Source organism: Pistacia vera, unplaced genomic scaffold, assembly GCF_008641045.1.
Source record: "Pistacia vera cultivar Batoury unplaced genomic scaffold, PisVer_v2 Contig179, whole genome shotgun sequence".
Classification (NCBI taxonomy): Eukaryota; Viridiplantae; Streptophyta; class Magnoliopsida; order Sapindales; family Anacardiaceae; genus Pistacia; species Pistacia vera.
The window spans coordinates 689,373-709,357 of NW_022195887.1; the positions used below are offsets into that span (position 1 = coordinate 689,373).

Below are 19,985 nucleotides of genomic sequence, written 5' to 3' on the forward strand. Positions count from 1 at the left end.
TGAAAAGGGTGGAGGAGAAAATGGATAAGCTGGGAGAGAAAGTTGGTACAGTAGAGGAGGAAGTTGGTACAATGGAGGAGGAAGTTGGTGGAGAATTAAAGGCGGTTGAAGTGGAAACTGGCTTGAAAAGAGAGAGTCGGAAGAGCAAGCTTGTGAAATCGTCTTATATGGTAGTGACACAAGTAAAGAAGAAGAATATTAAGAAACAAATGGAAGAAGAACTAGAAATAAAGGAGGTTGAGGAGGTTGGTGGAGGAAGTGGGGCGGAGATAATAGAGGAGGGCGAGGTAAGAGGCGAAGGAAGCAGGGATGTAAAAATGGAGGAAGCGGGAGGAAGTGGACAAGGGAAATTGCACTCAAATGTCGATTTTTATAGGCCAATAGAGGAAAAGAAAAAACTCTTCTATGCCTATTACAATGGATTAGGAAGTAATGACCATATGAAGTGTAAGACATGGGATTATCCCTGGGAATGGTTTAGGAAGTTATTGACGATGGGCACGTGGCTTGAGGACTCGATGAGTTATTTTCGCTTAATTTTCCTTATTTTTGCTTATGTTTTCCATACTTATCTTGTTGTTTTTATTTGATGCAGCACATCGATGAGATAGTGGCACTGATGAGGCTACGACAGACTACTGATGGTGATCTGTTGTATCCCGACTATGCCATCACTGATGTGGCGTTTGGCCAAAGGCTTATTTCGGAATATCGCACTTTAATTAAAAATATCGTTGCTAGTGGTGCAGTAAAATGACCGAAGCAAAAAAGATTGGCCCTAGTATAGTTGGACTGCATCCCTGATGATTATCATTTTGATGACAGAATTATGCAGTATATACGGGGGGATCAGCCCAAATATGGCCACAGTTGGGCCTTTGTTAAAAGAGTGTACTGCATCATCCTCGTCAAATAGAAGCACTGGATAGCAGTCGTTGCGTATCTCGAGGAGGGGTTGTTGAAGATCCTTGACTGCAACCCCACTATTTGTCGAGACAAGCAGTTGGAGGTCAAGTTGGAGCCATTGTCCACATGTTCCCACGACTGTTGCGTGATAGCGGGATGTTTGGGCACTTGGGTGATCAAGTACTAACCGGAAAGTGGCCAATTAGGTGCTCTACCGGCCCAATAAATGAGTCAAAGTAACTTTTGTATAAAACTAACTTATACAATACAATTGTTCTATAAGTTTATTCTAATGCTAATGTCTTCTTCCTATTGTAATGCTGAATGTGGGGTATATGCCCTGACATTTATTGAGTTTGACATGACCAACACCCCGATGGATGGGTTGAATGACGAAACAATGAGAGACTGTCGGGAGGGCTGGGCTGTCGACTACTTCCATGGGCAGATGGATCCGTTTTGAGTGAGCAGAACCCAATAAAAAAGTATGAAAGTTGGACTTTGAATTTTGTAGTTTATGTAATGTTGATGTTGATACTTGGGTTGTGGTACTGATGCTACAGGTATCATACTTATATGGAGCTTTACCGAAAGACACGGACTGAGTAAACTTCTCACCTACACACACTGTAACTTATTTATGTGTTTTTTTTTATTTACAAAAGTTGACGTGTCTGTAGGTTCCTGGCAAACAATGAGAGGAAACTTCTCAAACAAAGGCTGGTTGACAAGAGGAGAGGAGGCATCTGCAATAAAGGCAGCTGAGAAGGCATGGTACAAAACAATAAAGGGATTGTGCTGTGGTATTAAACTCTTTGGCATCAAAAAGTAAATTAAAGGCAGTGTATAGAAATTCTTGTGCTGTGGCTCTTCTTGCGGCAGTGTATAGAAATTTTTTGTAAAGAATTGGATCTGACATTTGGAGATAATTTTTTTTATCCATATAAGATTTCTCATTAGCAGGTTGAATTTACTATGTATGGTGTGATCATTTGCTTCACCCAAGCCGGATAATGGTTTTTTAGCGTTTTGTTTCATTTTTGAGTATCACTACAACGTGTGATATACTGGTGTGATTATTTGATTCACCCAAGTTGGGGCTAATGGTTAGCTTGTCCATATATTTCGATATTTGCCGCATCCCATGCCTATTTTTTATTTTCTATTTCGATTACATTGATGTCTCTTATATTTTGATTTGTGATGAATTTGATTGATACAAATTCTTTTCGGATTTGGGAGGGAAATGAGTGATGTACAAATGTTTCGCAAATGACCAAGACTTTTCTAGATATGACGACCAAGAATCTATTACGAAGCATCGCTTAAGCGATTACCCATCTGGGTAAATGTTCATTCTGCCTTGACAAAGATCGCTTAAGCTATCCTAAATCGCTTAAGCGACAGAGACTCGTTTAGGAAGCATCGCTTAAGCGATACATAAGATTGCTTAAGCGATCATAGATCTGAGCAGATATTCATTCTGCCTAGGACAATATCGCTTAAGCGATCTCAGATCGTTTAAGCGATCATAGATCTGGGCAGATTCATTCTGCCTTGGCCAAGATCACTTCAGCGATTTGAGATCGCTTAAGCGATCAAGAGTGTTTTACGAAAATCGCATAAGCGATACAAATGGATAGCTTAAGCGACTAGGAGTAAAAGCAATGAATCACTTAAGCGATACATAAGATCGCTTAAGCGATCATAGATATGGGCAGATATTCACTGTCCAGGACAAGATCGTTTAAGCAATCTCAGGAGTAAAAGCAATGAATCGCTTAAGTGATCATAGATATGGGCAGATATTCACTATCCAGGACAAGATCGCTTAAGCGATCTCAGATCGTTTAAGCGATCATAGATCTGGGCAGATTCATTCTACCTTGGCCAAGATCGCTTAAGCGAATTTGAGATTGCTTAAGCGATCAAGAGTGTTTTACGAAAATCGCATAAGCGATACAAATGGATAGCTTCAGCGACCAGGAGTAAAAGCAATGAATCGCTTAAGCAATCATAGATCTGGGCAGATTCATCCTACCTTGGCCAAGATCGCTTAAGCGATTTGAGATCGCTTAAGCGATCAAGAGTGTTTTATGAAAATCGCTTAAGCGATACAAGTGGATAGCTTAAGCGATTTTCGATCTGGGCATCTGCCGCGAGCTAGATCTCTTAAGCGATTACCAATCACTTAAGCGACCAGGAGTAAAAGCAAAGAATCGCTTAAGTGTTCCTATGTATTCGGATATTATTTATTGTATTTCAGAGCATCGGTTTAGCGATTAACGCTATGCTAAACATATAGGGTTTACGATTCATTCAGTGGACTATGACCGTTATTATATTTATATTAAACATATAGTTCTTTTATGTCAGTATGAAACATATAAAGTGTAGAATGTTTACGTCTATGCTAAACATATAGGGTTTACGATTCGTTCAGTGGACTATGACCGTTATTATATTTATATTAAACATATAGTTCTTTTATGTCAGTATGAAACATATAAAGTGTTGAATGTTTACGTCTATGCTAAACATATAGGGTTTACGATTCTTCTTTGTTCAAAACATAAAGGGTGCGTTTGGTTGAATATTCCTATGAATATTATAAATCCTATTCCGATAATATTTCTTTGTTTAATTATTTAGGAAATATTAGTATTTTTTTAATAAATTTTAGACCCATTAACTGAATTAATTTCATTAATACCACCTGAAAAATTTTAAAAAGTAACAAAAACACCCCCACCCACCAAACTTCCTAGATTCCGGCACCACTGACGACTACAAACGATTGGCAATGATCGGTAATTCACAGATGTGACATTTTTCGGCCAGATCCACTGTGGATTTAGCCAGAAAAGGCCACATCGGGCTGTCATCGACTTTCAAAAGAAATGGCTGACATTGATAGTCAACGACGGCCAAATCTTAGGCATCGTTGACCGAAAACGATGGCCATATATTTGGCCATCGCAGATAGCCAGATGTCACCTTTTTCGTCCGTCGACGGCCAGATCTGGCCGTGATCTGGTCTTTTCCAGCCACATTCATGGTCGATCTGGTCGGAAAAGGCCATATCGATGCCCTACCAGCCTGATATAACCGCTATGCGTCGTAACGCCCTTTCCCGATAGGTTTTCAGCGGTGGTCGCCGGAATCTAGGAAGTTGGGTAGGTGGGAGTGTATTTGTTAAATTTTCAAATCTTTCGTTTGTTGATTAAGCAATCGTACTAAAAGGAACTTCGTTTACACAGGGTCGCTTAAGCGATTGTAGATATCGCTTAAGCGATTCTTTTCCTTTTCACTTGGTCGATTAAGCGATCCTGGATCGCTTAAGCGATCTCATGTGATTGGTAGAATTAAATCTGCCAAGGTGCATGATTGCTTAAGCGATCCGAGATATCGCTTAAGCGATTCTTGTCTTGGTCGATTAAGCGATCGTGCACCTGGGCAGAATCATCAGCCCAGGTGCACAATCGCTTAAGCGATCCTAGATATCGCTTAAGCGATTTTTGTCTTTTTGTCTTGGTCGATTAAGCGATCTGTGATATCGCTTAAGCGATCCTGTTTGAAAAACCCTTTGTCGCTTAAGCGATATACTTAGTCGCTTAAGCGATCATGTGAAAGATATACTTTTCTTGCTTTTCTCCTGAATTTTGACAAACTAAAATTACCAACACGTATTAATTCCATATTTTTTCCTCAATTTGATAACCTAATTCAAGTGTATTGCTTAAGCGATCATGGGCAATATATACTTTTCCACCTTTTCTCCTGAATTTTGACAAACTAAAATTACCAACACGTATTAATTCCATATTTTTTCCTCAATTTGATAACCTAATTCCAAACTAAAATCACCAACAAATATTTAGGCCATGTAACAAGAAATATAAAGAATGATTTATTAAAGGTAACAATAAAATTTATAACATCAATAATTGAAAACAATAACTCATCAACGGTTGGCCTTAGCAACTCCCTGAATTTTATCGGCTTCGTTTGGTTCACAATTGGGTGTTTTTGGGAAAGTTTTTTGAAAAAAGTTGAATTGGGCGGGTATTATGATGTAGGATTTATAAATTAATCAAATACCCCCTATATTTATTTATTTACAAAAAACCCCTATAATAAAACATTAAAAGTTAACAAAAACACCCCCAATCTACCCTCAAATACGGACAGCCAGCCACCACCACCGGAGGGTGGCCAGATTCGCTGTATCAAAGCATGATCGGCTGGATCTTGCTGGTCGTGCGCCGATATGGCCTTTTCTGGCCAGATCTATGGTGGATCTGGCCGGAAAAGGCCAGATCTGGCCGTATTTGCTCGTCAACGACGGCCAACAAACAGTCATCGTTGATGGTCAATGATGACCGTTTGTTGGCCGTCGTTACCGACTGTTACGGCCAAAGATCTGGCCGTCAACGGCCAGATCTTTGGCCTTAGATCTGGTCAGAAAAGGCTGGATCGGCGCACTACTGGCCAGATTCAGCCGATAGTGCTAGATCGGCGCACTACTGGCCAGATTCAGCCGATAGTGCTCTATCTTAACAGATTCTGGCCATTTTTCGGCAGTGATGGCCGGAATCTGGTAAACGTCTCATATTGGGGTGTTTTTGTAATTTTTAAAAAAATATTTAGGGGTATTTAATTAAATTATCAAATTTAAGAGGTTTAAAAAAAGTTGAATAATATTGAGAGTAGTATTCCCAAAAATACTGATTTTTGGGTATTTTACTGTTTAACTTTTTGGGGAATACTAAAAGTAGTATTCCCAATTGTTAACCAAACGAAGCCATCCTTCTTCGAACCTAATTCTCTAGATCTGCATGTGATTGCTTTTGGCAACTGCTTCTCTTATGGCCAGGTTGCTTGCAAATTGAGCACTTATTCATCTTCCGGCGAACCTCAAAGGCTGATGGAATACACTTAACTCTTTTTCTCCCCTTTGTTGTCTTCTTGAATGGCGGGTGGATGATAACGTTAGCCATCTCTGGCAGCACTACCCACTGCTCTTCTGGAGGAATCGGATATATCGTTTCTGAATAAGCTAGCATGTAGTGATCTGTCATATAGAGAGGGGAGCAAAGTTCCATGTAAATTCTTGAACCAAAATCTGGCTTCCGTTGGTGTTTCAGTGCTGCTAATGCAAGAGGACAAGGTAAACGTTGAATGTCAAACACTTTACAACTGCAAGTTTTTCTAACAAGGTTAACTAGAGCATCCGAACCATAGCCACGCACAGTGAACTCTTGAGCATTAAGAGGATAGGCAAACAGTGCATTTGACAGTTCCATACGTCTTGCAATAATTTTTCAGCTGACGGAACAAGGGTTGTAGTAAAATTATCTAACTCCGTACGACGCTCATGGAACCACCGCGACAGTGTCCTTTGGATTGCATCAAAAAGTGTAACTATTGGAAACTCTTTTTCTATTAACAACTTTGAATTTATGGACTCGGCTATGTTCGTGGTCACGACATCAAACCTTCGTCTAGGAAAGTAAGCTCTACTCCATCGCTCGAAACCAACATCATGCTCAAGATACTTAGCAACTCTATCATCCTTGATTCGGATTTGCTGGAAGTGCTCCTCGAACGCATAAACCCGATAAGCTTTTGCTGCCATGTAGTATGTTTGAAGGAGGTCAGCACACTTAAACTTTTGGTTTATGTTCTCACCAAGCTGCCTTATACAAAATTCGTGATGTGCTTGATGGTAAATAGTGGCAATCCCTTTCTTTATAGACTTGTGCCTATCGGATATTATGCACAACTCGTCAATGTCAGGCACTATCGTACGTAAATGCAAAAAAAACCAAGTCCAAAACTCAACATTCTCAGAGTCAACCACACACCATGCAACAGGATATGTGTGATTCTCGCTGTCCTGTGCAGTGGCCACCAATAATGTATCTCCATACTTTCCCGTCAAAAAGCAACTATCAATAGCCAACACCTTTCTCATGTTTACAAAACCCCTTATAGCAGAATCGTAAGCAACAAAAAAATATTTAAACATCATATTCCTGTCCCACTTCAAAGCCGTCTTGCTACCTTGGTTTGTCAACTCAAGCATATAATGGTACGCTTTTAATACTGCGTACCCGTGCTCCGGCGTGCCCCTCACAAAATCTTGTGCATGTTGTCTCCCTTTCCAGCATTTCCAGTAACTAACAGCACATCCGAACTCTGTGCGCATAAGTCTCTGAATGTCTTTAGGAGATGGACCTTTCCCTTCAACGAATCGACTTTTGACAAATTGTCGAATAACATCAGCGGACGCTTGTCGATGCTCACCTGAAATATGTCCCAAACCACAACTGTGCTCACGGGTATATGTGCTAAGAATAAATTTTTCCGACTCTGCCAACCTTCTACAATAAATCTACCACTTGCACTTTCGGTCACGACATGCAACCGTCACAGCCAATGAATTTGACTTTTTGGTGATCAACTCAAAATTACCTCTCACGGCAACAAGTTTTAGCTTCCTCACCACTTCCTCTTTGTTGTCAAATAAATACCCTATGTGCAACTCCGATCCATCCGTAAAAACATGAGCTGATTCACTACTACCTCCAATTGCCCTCTCTGAACCTGCATAAACGACCATGGTGTTCTCTTCCTCACAATCTACGCCTTCTGCATAATCTGTATTTAAAGGAATCTCTACATCTGTGGGAACATCTACGGGGTCCTCCTCCTCAACATTTTCATTCTGCCCCCCATCACCAACCTCTTCTACAGTGTCCTCCTCACCACCCAATTCACCGTCTACTCTTGATTTTTCAGCTAACAAATCAATGGCCTCGTAGTTCAAATTAAAACCAGGCAAATCTCTGCCTACATCCTCGTTATCCCCTTCCTTGGAACCAACTTCCAACGGTTTTTCTACATAAGAAACCCTTAAAATCGGCCTCGAACCACTATCGGCCATATCAATCATAAATAACTTCACACTTTCATCCGACTTTAATACAGCAGGAGGTACCTTATAATTTTCAGGAGCTCTGCTTAAAACATACTTCACAACTATATCACTACGCGAGCAACTCAAATTACCTCTTCTAATTATTTCATCAATCAACTCATCAAAACTAACCTCTGTGCTCACAGCAATTGGTATAACTTCTTTGCTCTTCCCAATCCACTTCCACCTACTTTCTTCCTCCACCCACTCACCAAAATATTCAACACCCAAAACAACTTGTCCCATGTATAATAATAGCCAACTACCTGTAATGCAAGAAAAACAATATTCTTAAATGCTGTACTAAGGGTTCAAATATTTTAAAAAGAATCTGCACATTCGCATATTTGGTCTGATGTATCGCTTAAGGGATCATGGTTATTTATACTGGATCGCTTAAGCGATACACTTGATCGCTTAAGCGATCCAGTATAAACAACCATGATCGCTTAAGCGATCTTATGCCATTTACTGATCGCTTAAGCGATCTGCTCCCATACAGCAGACTTTAACCAGATCGCTTAAGCGATCATATGCCACATACCTGATCGCTTAAGCGATCTATCTGCTGCATTACCAGACCTACCGGATCGCTTAAGCGATACACCAGATCGCTTAAGCGATCCATCGTACCCAGAACACATTTTCAGTCATCTCCACCTACAATCGATCCATCATACCCAGAATAAATACCCAGAACAAATTTTCAACAAATTTCACTCCTTTCAACTTGCATTACATCAAACACAACCCAACAACCTAAACAACTAAATCAAAATCATAACCCAAACCCCATCCATTATTAAATCTTTGTAAATCTAAATATAAAATGTAAAAAGGAGATACACATACTTAGACGAAATGTCAGGAGGAGGAGGAGGGGGATCTTTGCCGGAGAAGATGTTAATGGTGGAGGAAGAAGAAAGTGTTAATGGCGGAGGAACAAGAAGATATAGAGGAATGAGGAAGAAGAAGATGTAGAGGAAGGAGGAAGAAGAAGAAGATGCAGAGGAAGAAGAAGATGTAGACGAAGCCAAGAAGAAGAGAAGAAGATGCAGAGGTAGAGATGCGTTAATGGCGGGAGGAAGAAGAAGGTTTTTGGGTTTGTTTGCAACAATTTCGGGTTTGTGGAAATATAGTATAATTTTGAAAAGATTACATAATACTTCATTAATCCTAATTAAGCACTAATTACCCTTAATCAATAATATGGCTATTTAGTTAACACTTTAAAACTTGATAGCCTTTTAATTAAATGTAAACTTCAGATGGCCTTTTAATAAACTGCCCCAATATTTCTCATGTAACATTACACGGCAAAAAATAATTGGTTGAAAGTTTAATTTTAATTTAAAATCAACCGATCATATTTTGCCGTATAATATTGTATGAGAAATGTTATATGTATAGTATTACTTTTTTAACATATATTATTATCGCACAAGTTAAAAGAGTATTAAAACTTTTTGATTTTAAATATTGAGTTGAAATTGTCACCGAGTGATGGTTAAATTTGGGAATAATACTACACTAACAATCCTCTCTCACAACCCTGATGTGGCAGCTCACAATTGGTCATTTCACAATGGATCTCACATGGGTCTTACTAATTAATTGCGAACTGTCACGTCAGAGTTGTGAGAGAAAGTTTATGAAAAATAGTTGTTGGTGTAGTATTACTCTAAATTTTGTGATTTAAAGTTATTTTATTTATTAAAATAATATAAGAAATTTGAGTTAAAAGGACTAGTAAATTGTGAAACTTTGAGACATGTCTAATAACTTGAAAAACAAGAGTAAAGTAAACATCTATGCATGTGAAACTATTAAGTAGCCATTGTAAGCGAAGCTAGATCTTGATAATTCCTTTTAGGTTGGAGAATGGAAGTTAAAGCAATTTGGCACTCTACATTGATCAACATTGATATTACAATCTATGGCCTTTGACATTTATATTGTATGCCTCAACAACAATGTTTTAATAACCAACTTGGGTTGAAACTCAACAAAGTTGTCAGGTTTCAAGTCAACCCGGGTGTCTAAAAGTTTAAAATTAAGCAAATACACCCTTAAAAATAAAGTTAAGTTCCTAGAAGTTTAAAATTTAGCAAACACATCCCAAATATAAATTGGCGGTCAACTGGATGGCGGTGGTGACATCAAATGCAATCACAATCATCATTTAAGTCATTCCCTAGAAAATCTACAAAAGACCTGGCCGAAATCAAATAGATCTCACCACCGTTGGCGTCAACAATCGAAGCCAGATCCCACCACCATCGGCATAGATAACCCTCCCCATCACCATGAACATACTCCCCGTAGCCTCTTGACCAAAACCCATCACACCCTACCCCCGTTCGCCTCGCCAATGGTCAATAACAGCACGTTGTTGCTATCGCAGGGATTTTTCAATTTTCGGTTGATTCACTCATCAGAAATCACCTCTGTCATCACCATTACACTCATCAGAAATCACCTTTATCATCACCATTACACTCATCGACCCTTTTTCTTCAAAACCCCCTAAATATCGGCCTTCAATTGTTCGTCGATCATTATTTCAATTTTTAGGATTTTCGATGAATATGAAAATTGATAATCTGACCCGATAAAAGCCGCGGTCTTGGTTGAACCGGCTGGGCCGCGGTGGGTTTTAAAACATTGCCCAACAGGTTAGGTAGCGTGGTTGGATGCTGTGGTCCAAAGTCAAACCCTTCTTATAGTTCGTCAATCAACCAGATTAAAAGTTTGGCCAAGGTCACGCCACGCCGCGCCTGTACTGATTAGACAATTTATTTGTTGAAAGTATTAATTTATAAATACTTTTATTGAAGTATATGCACCATCCATGATCCATCGAAGGAACTAGTTTTAAGTTCTAACACTTCCTTCTTCTCAACTCCTACGCTAAGCCCCCATGCAAACTCTACAATACGCGCCAATCCATTCTCTTCAACGATACATACCCTCTCCTCTTCACTTAACTGTTCTCAAAACCTCAAAAACCCTCCCAGAAACCCTACAACTTCACGCTTTTTCTCTCAAAACCAACCTCATTCACCACCCTTCTGTCTCCTCTTGCCTTCTCTCCCTTTACGTAGACCCCAAAATAAACAACCTCCATTATGCTCGCTCCACTTTTGATCAAATTCAAGACCATACTTTGCTCCTTTACAACCTTCTTATCAAATGCTACGTTTTTAACCACCGTTCCCATGAAGCTACAGCTTTGTTTTGTGATATGCTTCGGGAGTTTTTATTGCCTGATAATTTTACTTTACCTTGTGTGATCAAAGGTTGTGGCAGGTTAGGTGCTATTAAAGAAGGGAAGCAAATTCATGGGTTGGTTTTGAAACTAGGGTTTGGATTGGATAAGTTTGTTTTAAGTAGTTTAGTTAGTATGTATGCTAAATGTAGTGAAATTGGTTCTGCGAGGAGAGTTTTTGATACAATGGATGAAAAAGATTTGGTTTCTTGGAATACTTTGATTGATGGGTATGCGAAATGTGGAGATGTTAAGGCTTCGATGAAACTGTTTGATGAAATGCCTGAGAGGGATTTGTTTTCTTGGACTTGTTTGGTTGATGGGTTATCCAAATGTGGGAAGGTTGATATTGCTAGAGAGATTTTTGATAAGATGCCGGATCGGAATTTTGTTGCATGGAATGCGATGATTAGTGGGTATATGAAGTCAGGAGATTTTGATTCTGCGCGTGTTTTGTTTAATGACATGCCAATGGGGGATTTAATTTCATGGAATTCGATGATATCAGGGTATGAGAAGAATGGGAGGTTTATAGAAGCTTTGGAATTATTTGAGGACATGTTGAATTGTGACTTTATGCCTAATGATGCTACATTAGTTAGCGCACTCTCAGCAGTTTCAGGATTAGCTAGTCTTAGTAAAGGAAGATGGATACATTCTTACATGATTAAAAATGAGTTTGTAATAGATGGTGTGCTTGGTACATTGTTGGTACAAATGTATTCCAAGTGTGGGAGCATTGAAAGTGCGCTAAAAGTTTTTCGAGCAATATCCAGGAAGAAGGTAGGACATTGGACTGCTATGATTGTGGGCTTAGGAATGCATGGCATGGCAGCTCAGGCTCTGGACTTATTCAATGAATTGTGTAGTTACAGAATGAAGCCCCATGCTATAACCTTTATTGGGGTTCTGAATGCTTGTAGTCATGCAGGTTTGGTAGATGATGGTCGCCGCTATTTTGATATGATGATCAACGAATATGGAATTCAACCTACGATTGAACACTATGGTTGCTTGGTGGACATCTTATGTCGAACTGGAAATCTTGAAGAGGCAAGAAGCATCGTTGAGCGTATGCCCATGAGACCCAACATGGTGATTTTGATGAGTTTACTTAGTGGTGCTAGGAACCATGGAAACAAGGATATTGGTGAATATGCAGCTAATCATCTGCTCGAGGAGGCTCCGGAGACTATTGGATGTTATGTTGTCCTTTCAAATATGTATGCTGCAGCTGGTCAGTGGGAGAAAGTTTCAAAGGTTAGAGAAATGATGAAGAAGAGAGGATTCAGAAAAGACCCAGGATGCAGTTCAATAGAACATAGAGGTGTGCTTCATGAGTTTATCGTGGGTGATAAGTCACATCCCCAAACAAAGGAGATATATCGTAAGTTGAGTGAGATGAGAGACAAATTGAGATCTGCAGGTCATGTTCCTGACACAACTCAAGTTCTTTTGTGTATTGAAGATGAGAAGGAGAAGGAAGCAGAATTGGAAAATCATAGTGAGAGGTTGGCCATAGCTTTTGGTCTCATTAATATCAAACCGGGGAGTCCTATCCGCATTGTGAAGAGCCTCCGTGTTTGTAATGATTGTCATTCTGTAACCAAACTTTTATCCGGTATTTATAATCGTGAAATTATTGTGAGAGATAATAGCCGTTTCCATCATTTCACAAATGGATCTTGCTCTTGCAAGGATTTTTGGTGATTCCCTGGCCAGCATCAATGCTCTTGTTAATCTACTCAATAAGAATATCTGGATACTTTTTGTTTGAAAAAAATTATCTCCAGTGTTTGCCCGATTTGGGCCTGCGGAACAACAGCTGTTATCGATTTAGATATCTTAGCTAAACCGCAAATCTCATGGATATCAATTCTATAACGGCAGTTTGGTTGTTTAAACGTTCTCATATACAATGTAATTGAATATTCAGTTAAGAATTTGGGCAAGCTTTATTTGATATCTAAAATGAATTTCTTCATTATTGCTAGAAGGCGAAGGAAAAACAAGAAAACTTAATAGAAATGTATCATACTTAATTTATCATAATGTTATTTATGGTGTAGATTCAGGGTCCGCTTGGTTTTTAATATCACAAAGCATGAATCAGAGTACTTGGGGAAGTGGAAAGTATAAACGAGTCTGAAGGAAGACAAAAGTTTGGTGATAGAAAAAGTGGCAATACAAGAGTTTCTACTAATAATTTAACATCGATATTGATAAAGTCCACAACTAGATAGTTTCAACAAAAGCACACAGAGCAATGTTAAATTGATACACTAAAGTCTATTGAGCTTCTTCACTTTCCGGGGACGAAGTTAGTGGCATAAGCCCAGGCATTGTTGGCCACTGGATCAGCAATATGGTCGAAGAGGTTCTCAATAGGACCCTTTCCAGTAACAATAGCCTGGACGAAGAATCCAAACATGGAAAACATAGCCAAGCGCCCATTCTTGATCTCTTTAACCTTCAATTCAGCAAATGCATCAGGATCATCAGCCAATCCAAGTGGGTCAAAAGCACCACCAGGGTAAAGTGGGTCAAGTCCTTCACCAAGTGGGCCTCCACCAACTCTGTATCCTTCAACAAAGCCCATGAGCACAACTTGGGTAGCCCAAATGGCCAAAATGCTCTGAGCGTGAATGAGGTTGGGGTTGCCAAGATAGTCAAGCCCACCTTCTGAGAAGATTTGAGCACCAGCCTTAAACCAAACTGCCTCACCGAACTTCACACCATTCCTGGAAAGGATTTCAGGGAAAACACAACCAAGAGCACCAAGCATGGCCCATCTGCAGTGGATAACTTCAAGCTCACGGTTCTTAGCGAATGTCTCAGGGTCAGCTGATAAACCAGCAGTGTCCCATCCATAGTCACCGGGGAACTCACCGGTCAGGTACGATGGGGTTTGCTCAGAGAATGGACCCAAGTACTTGGGGCGGTCTGGGCCGTACCTGTTTGTCAGTGTCAGGTTCAGGTGGTCAGACAATCACAGGATTAAAGTTTCTGCGCTTATATGCATCTTCTAAAGATCATAAACGTTATATGCAGCTCTTTTACTGAAGTACAGGAACGGGTTAATGTCTCAGGCAGAATGACACATCGTTGTAGTTCTCTTTTCTAGTCAGGTTTCGGAGTAAGTTTGAGCTAGCACGTTAAAATAACTAAGGACGCATTTTATATTTTATTTTTTAGTGTACCAGAGAGTATAATGCAGCTTCATAAATTTAGGAAGTAGAAATTAAAATTGTTTTAGAATAATGAAAAAGCAGAAGAACGGTAACGATAATTACCAGATGCTTTGGGGAGCAGATTTGACAGTCCTCCTCATGGTGACACGGCCACCTCCAAAAGCTCCAACCTTGCGAACAAGCTCATTGGATTGCTTCAAGGCGGTCTGTCCAGCAAATGCTGATTGTTGAATAGCAGAGGTTGCCATGTGTTTATGTGTGTTGAGGCTGAAGCTAAAGCTTTCGATTGTTTTTCTTCTTTCTTTGTTGCTGATGCTTAAGAGAGCAAGTGAGTGTTGTATTATATTGCAAACGAGAAGATGCTGTGGATCAGGAAATCTCCACGTCAGCAATCTCCCATTGGTTGTTGTATTGGATGTGGATTTCCGTGTTGATTTTTTATATGGATAAAGAGGTTGTTTTACTGCCACGTGGAACTCAAAGATCCTGTGGGTTCTATGTTTTCAACGGAGAGTCTAGGCCACAAAAATTTATAAATAATCTGACCAATGACCAAAATCTTTACAAATTGTACATAATAGAATGTTGATTTCATTTCAATATTTCTAAAGTGAAGTGGGTATTATTATTTGTTCAAATTATTATTTATTTAAATAAATGCTAGAAGGGAACTATGTACTGTAATACATGGGAGTACTGGTTGATTTCGACGTTTTCCGAATAATCATCCAAAGTATTACTGTTCATGGAATTCTTTGATAGTTGCAGCACTTGAACATGTTATTTTAACTAATCTGAGAATTAGATTGTGGTGATCCATCATTATAATTTATGTTAAAATGTGTAGTACTAGTAGTTTAACCCTATGGAAATGACGTAACAGTTAAAGAGGTTTATTTAGTCTTTTAAGTTTATAAGGTGTTCAATAGACTCCAAAGATTAGTTGATGTGTGTATAAATTGATCCATACATCCCGATTACTAAAAATAAATAAAAAAATAAAAATAAGCATAAGCATAATAGTTTCGATTAATCAAATATCTAACCCTTAATGACAATGAATTCAATAAGGCATTGAAATGATGATCATCATATATTTATAACTTAACTGACACGACAATAACGTATTATCCTAATTACAATCTCAATATCTCTAAACTAAGACTAATACTAGTGCAGATCGACTAGACAAGATTAAAGTATTTATTTATGGGAGACTGTAGTTGACATTCTAACCTAACGAAATGTCACTGAAACATATGGGCTGTAATAATATATGTAAGATAAAATGAGGAACATTGAAAAGGGAAAGATCATCAACCCTGAAATATTTGGATGGTGCAGTCTCCTTGAAAACCTAAACTGTAAACCATCAGAACTTGAGGACCAGTTTATGATGGAATCTGAAGTGAAGTTTACAGCACAATGAAGGCCCCATGATAGCACAGCTAGAAGCAAACAGAAACACCATTGCACGCCATTTAACCTCTCAAGACCGGCTAAGCTACTTTTGACAAACTCAACTACCACAACTTGAATAACTGTAATAGTTCCCAAAGCCAACAAGAACGTGTAATCTGTTAGGACTGCTACTAAAACCTTCTTCTTTACCAAGCCCATGGCATTGAACTGATTGAAAACCTGGCATAGAATAAAACTATTGAATATTATTGCTTTTAGAATATCTTTGCTCAGGCTTGGTATGACTTGTTGCCCCGTAAACTGAAAGACCAGCAGAACAAAAGCCTGGCATATTACTTGAAGAACGATGTTTTTCCTCATGAACTTAGTCAGGACTGATGGGGCCCTCATAGGTTGTGGATTTGTGATTAGTTCTTGGCCTTCTAAATTCATTATCATCATTCGGTAACCAAGAATACATACGATCCCATTCGCCCAAATCAACTGAATTGTTGATATTGGAGATTCTCCCAAACTCATTGCCGTCACCGAAGTTATCAGTAAACCAGAAAAACAAACTGTCATCTGAAGTTGAGTGAACTTCTGAATGTTGTGGTAAGCACATCTACCAATCTTCAGGATTTGATGTAATGAACCTTTAGCTGAAATTACAATGTGGGAGCTCTCTCTGGCCAATGTAGTGCACTTACTATTTTCAGTGATCCCTACATCTGCAATTTTAAGAGCTGGAATATCACTGGTTGATAACCCTCCCAGGAATGAAACTACATGACCTTTTTCTTGCAGAGACTGAACCACAAGAAGCTTGTCCTCAGAAAGACAACTTCCAATCACAGTCATCTTATCTATTTTATCAATCAATTCGGACCTTCTTAGCTTTCTAATCTGTTCACCTTCAAGGGCCACATCATCTGCCGGTCTAAAGATTCCAAGTTCACACCCTATGCCGCTTACTGCTGGGACTTCATCCTCTGATACCAATATAATCCTTACTCCAGCATTTCTAAGAGCTTTTACCGCCGATTTATCAACATCCGTACCATTGCATACTAGCCCACCAGTTGCATCAATGCAGAAAAGTGTTACAATACCCATTGTGGCATAAGCTGATAAATTACGAGGTGTTGCCTGTTCTATCTCCACCTTCTCATTCCAGAAAGAGAGGGAAAGTGTAACCACAAAAGGCATTCCATGCTGTATTGCTATAATTGACACAGAAAGAGCACTTGCCAAAACACTGACCTTCCCTTGAGGTTTAAACAAAATTCTCTCAAGGATCTTCATTAGCATTCCCACGGAAACTTTGCCCTTCAGTTCAGGAACATCATCAACATCATCTCCATGGTGATTCCTACTTAAAAAGCGTATAAGTGCGACGACAGCAATAACTATAGAGACACCAAGGGAAATTTTGTCCATATCAGCGATTGGCTTTTGCGTCTGAGCTTCTAGAAGGGTCTTCTTTTTAATATCCTCAATCACCAAGCTCAGTATCTTGCCTAATTTCCTGTTGTCGCGCGCAGATATGACAAGCATGCTACCGTGCCCCTCCATTACCTTTGAGCCATAGAAGAGGAAGGGGTTCTGCTCACCATCGATTTTTGGGTTTACTAAATCATCCAACACCAACCCATTACTACTCACAACCAAACCATCAGCTGGAACTTGATCCCCCTCCTTCAGATTCACTATATCACCTGCTGCAATATTCGATATAACGATGGATTGTGGCTGCCCATTTCTCTTAACTTCAACTTCCAATTTGTTTTCCTCCTTCCACAACTTCTCCAGCTTTCTTGCCAGGTGAAAGTTAGAGACTGATTGGAACATGACAAGCATAAAAACTGCAGCAAGAATGGCAACCCCATCATGCCACCCATATTTAGTTCCTTCCTCCAACATCTCCTTGGCAAAGGACAACCCAGCTGATACTAAAAGGAGAAGATTGGAGTACCTGGTGCTAGCCTTCAATAAAAAGAAGAAAAAGTCTTTTGTCTGAATTGAGTGGCTAGTATCCAATATTACTCGTGGTGGATCTTGAACAGCATGGCTTTCTTTCTCCAAGATCAATGCAACATTTTCAACACCACCGATTTTCTTGGGTGAGTTAAGATCTCTCTCTGCTACCATCCGGACAATGGAGTCACGAGTTGGTGGGTCCTGCTGTTCACTCTCAGAGGAAATTTCTATGACATGACAGGATTGAGTGGACAAGTTTCGAGTAAGTCCTTGGTCAGCTGCAGGTGACGATGGCACACGAACGTAAGATGAGGTTGAAGCGTCTTCCTTCTTGAAAGATTTTCTAGAGAAACTGTTGCAAGCTTCTGAGACGAAGCCTAAGCCTAAGAACCCACTTTTATGATCTGGAAGGTTTTCGGTGTTTGAGTCTTCTAAAGGCTCTTGAAGCAAAGAATTTGTCAGTGATTGCGATGATTCTTGATCTGAACGAATATTGGTTTTCTTCAAAGAAATGAAAAAGATAACAACATTAATGCTTAGACGCCAGCTCCTGACTGATTCTGCAGAGGAGGGGGTTGGACTGGTGGTGATGAGCAAGCTAGCATCAAGACGGTTGTCATCACTACCAGAACCTTGATGATCATAATTGGGATTTGTCTGGAACATTTTTTTTTTCTTTTTTCTGAATATTTTCCAAATGACGGGGAAAAGCAAAGAAAGAAGAGAACCGAAACCAGAAATAAAGGAGAAGCTGAGGCCAAGATTTTTCCGGGATTTGGTTAGAGTTTTATTTTGATGTAGTGAAGCTACTAAGAAATTTACTTAAAAAAACTATTGGCATTAAGAGACACGTATATCAATGAACAATGAAACTTCAGAATAGTTTCCAAGAAAGACCAGGAGGAGACGACTGGAGGAAAGGCCGAAACATTGAGCGTTGAAACTACGATGCAAAAGTAGCCTGGAGAGTGGAAGACACCGCGTAAGGCGATAAGCACCACAGTCTGTATTTGTTTTAAGAGTTTTACTTTTTATTTTAATTACACAAGACTTGCAAAAATTTATATCATTAGATTGCATTGGATTAACCATTTAACCGATATTTTAAATTTATAAAATTAAATAATGAGAAAATAACAAATTATTAAAAAGAATAAAGAAATGGTTATAAATCCAAATAAATATTTTATTAATGTGTAAGTAATAAAGGGAAAGATATAATGTTGTTTTTTTAATGCAAGCTTTTAACAAATAAAGGGAGAGGTGAGTGATATGGTGATTGGTGGTGGCATAACATAAAATCCCTTATAACAAACTGGATATTCTAGAAACATGGGTGTTTCTTCTTGTTCACGTTGTTTATACTTTATACAACACAATACAAAGTCCGCACTGTTTTTATTACTCATACCATTTTTTCCATTTCAGGAAAATTTTGGACCAGATTTCTTGTCCCGTTGGAAAGCTAAAATCAGAAATCAAAGGCGCGCGGCTATCAGAAAATATTTATTTGGATTTAAAATACTACGATTGCTTAAATCTGTTCAACTTTGTTTAGAACAATCTAGTATATGTGTTATTCATTTTAAATCTAAAGAAAAGTATATAAACTAGACTTTATATTCTTTATCCGTTGGCAAAAAGGTACCTTCTTCCCTACGGAAAAGAAAAAGAATATTAAGGTTGTAAATCAAATCCACCTCGGCTAAGAAAAGAATACGAAGTGTACATTTGGTTCGAGGTCATAAAAGATAACATCGGTAATCTAACTTTTAATCCGGTAATTATCACATTTGGATGTCAAACAATAAAAGATTCTAATAATTGACCAATACTAATAGGGTACATTTGGATAGGGTGTATATAAGATAACGGGGGTAATCTTCGTTTATTTTACAAGATTCCGGTGTTTGGTTTGTAAGTAATAAAATATTATGAGAATCTTTTATTACAAATAGTGTTAGTAATGTGGGGCGTAATCTAATATCCTCCCCCACCCTTGGGATTAAAACATTATCAGGGTAATTTGATTTTTATACTTATTTTACCTTATTAAAAACTATTTCGGACACAATTGCCTTCAAATGTCTACCTAATAACAATTACCTAGCCCCCCCAACATTGAGAAATTAGCTAAAACACTCTAGCCACAAAAAAGTTTCAAAGTTAACAAAATAACCCCAGCCACCCAAGGCCTCCACCGGCCATTACTCACCACTATTGGCCGCCAACGTCAATCGTTGTAATGGTGCATGAC

General features: G+C 38.9%; 2 protein-coding genes across 2 annotated transcripts; one reads left to right on the top strand and one right to left on the bottom strand.

Moving 5' to 3' along the window:
- Positions 1-10,749: 10,749 nt before the first annotated feature.
- LOC116126392 (pentatricopeptide repeat-containing protein At1g08070, chloroplastic-like) lies at positions 10,750-12,974 on the top strand. The gene has a single exon (XM_031412097.1). The coding sequence runs from the start codon at positions 10,809-10,811 to the stop codon at positions 12,864-12,866; it is 2,058 nt and encodes a 685-aa protein (XP_031267957.1). The 5' UTR covers positions 10,750-10,808; the 3' UTR covers positions 12,867-12,974.
- Positions 12,975-13,155: 181 nt separating this feature from the next.
- On the bottom strand, positions 13,156-14,673 carry LOC116126388 (chlorophyll a-b binding protein 151, chloroplastic). The gene is made up of 3 exons (XM_031412093.1): positions 14,450-14,673; positions 13,364-14,110; positions 13,156-13,179 (listed from the first exon to the last, which is right to left on the bottom strand). The coding sequence occupies exons 1-2, from the start codon at positions 14,593-14,595 to the stop codon at positions 13,459-13,461; spliced, it is 798 nt and encodes a 265-aa protein (XP_031267953.1). The 5' UTR covers positions 14,596-14,673; the 3' UTR covers positions 13,156-13,179; positions 13,364-13,458.
- Positions 14,674-19,985: the final 5,312 nt, after the last annotated feature.